General features: G+C 43.0%; 1 protein-coding gene across 1 annotated transcript in view; it reads left to right on the top strand.

The window, feature by feature from the left end:
• LOC107199148 (butyrophilin subfamily 2 member A1-like) overlaps window positions 1–834 on the top strand; it is a 13171-nt gene that overhangs the window by 10557 nt on the left and 1780 nt on the right. Inside the window, exons 4-7 of the mRNA XM_015616488.2 lie at window positions 51–183; window positions 359–385; window positions 607–627; window positions 760–786. Of these exons, the coding sequence (XP_015471974.1) occupies window positions 51–183; window positions 359–385; window positions 607–627; window positions 760–786 (208 nt within the window). The remainder of the gene's footprint in view (window positions 1–50; window positions 184–358; window positions 386–606; window positions 628–759; window positions 787–834) is intronic.

Genomic DNA, 834 nt, shown 5'->3' with positions numbered 1-834 from the left:
TTTTTCCCCTTTTTCCCCCTTTTTTCCCCTTTCTCCCCTTTCCCTATGAGGAGTCTACAAACAACATTAATAACAAATATAAACGAACATTATTAAATATTAATAAATTAATATTTCTCCCTCTTATCCCTTTGATTCCACGTCCGGAATTCCCAGATGGAGAAAAAGCCAAGAAACGAGAAGGTAAATCCCATTTTCTTGAAATTTCGGAATGTTTTCCCCCAATTTTCCCTCCCCCTTTTTTTCCCTCCCCTTTTCTCCTTCCCCCCCCTTTTTTTTTCCCAATGCCTTTCCCACTGATATTTTCATTTTTCCATGGAATTTTTACCATCACTCATTCCTCGCTTTTTCTTTCCAGCAAAAATCCAGTTCAAGAAACGCTTCGGTAATTAATTCCATAAATCCGCATTTCCCCCCCGAAGTTTATTCAAGATACAACGGGAATTCCATTTATTATCCACGTTTTCCCTGGAATTCGGAGCTAATTAAGCCAGGGAGAGGAATTTCCTCCTATTCCAAACTCGGGGGTTGTTCTGATGGGAAAAACCGGGATGAGCGGAACGGGAAAATCCCAACAAAACTGACGGGAATAACTTTCCCTTTCAGGTCAGCTGAAAGCCGAGCTGGGTAAGCTTGGAAAAGCGCCGGAATATCCAAAATTCCTGGGATTTGGTGGGGATTAAATTGGAATTCTGGGGGAGGGGGAGTATGGAATTCCTCTATAAAAGGAGAATTCCCTTTTTTCCCTTCTTCTTGTAGATTTCTGGGAAGCGCGGAGCCACGCGGGTGAGCTGGAAGGAGCTGGAGCTCTGGGATTTGGGGATTTGGGGATTC

Source organism: Parus major, unplaced genomic scaffold, assembly GCF_001522545.3.
Source record: "Parus major isolate Abel unplaced genomic scaffold, Parus_major1.1 Scaffold462, whole genome shotgun sequence".
NCBI classification, from domain to species: Eukaryota; Metazoa; Chordata; class Aves; order Passeriformes; family Paridae; genus Parus; species Parus major.
This window is presented reverse-complemented; position numbering and strand designations above follow the sequence as displayed.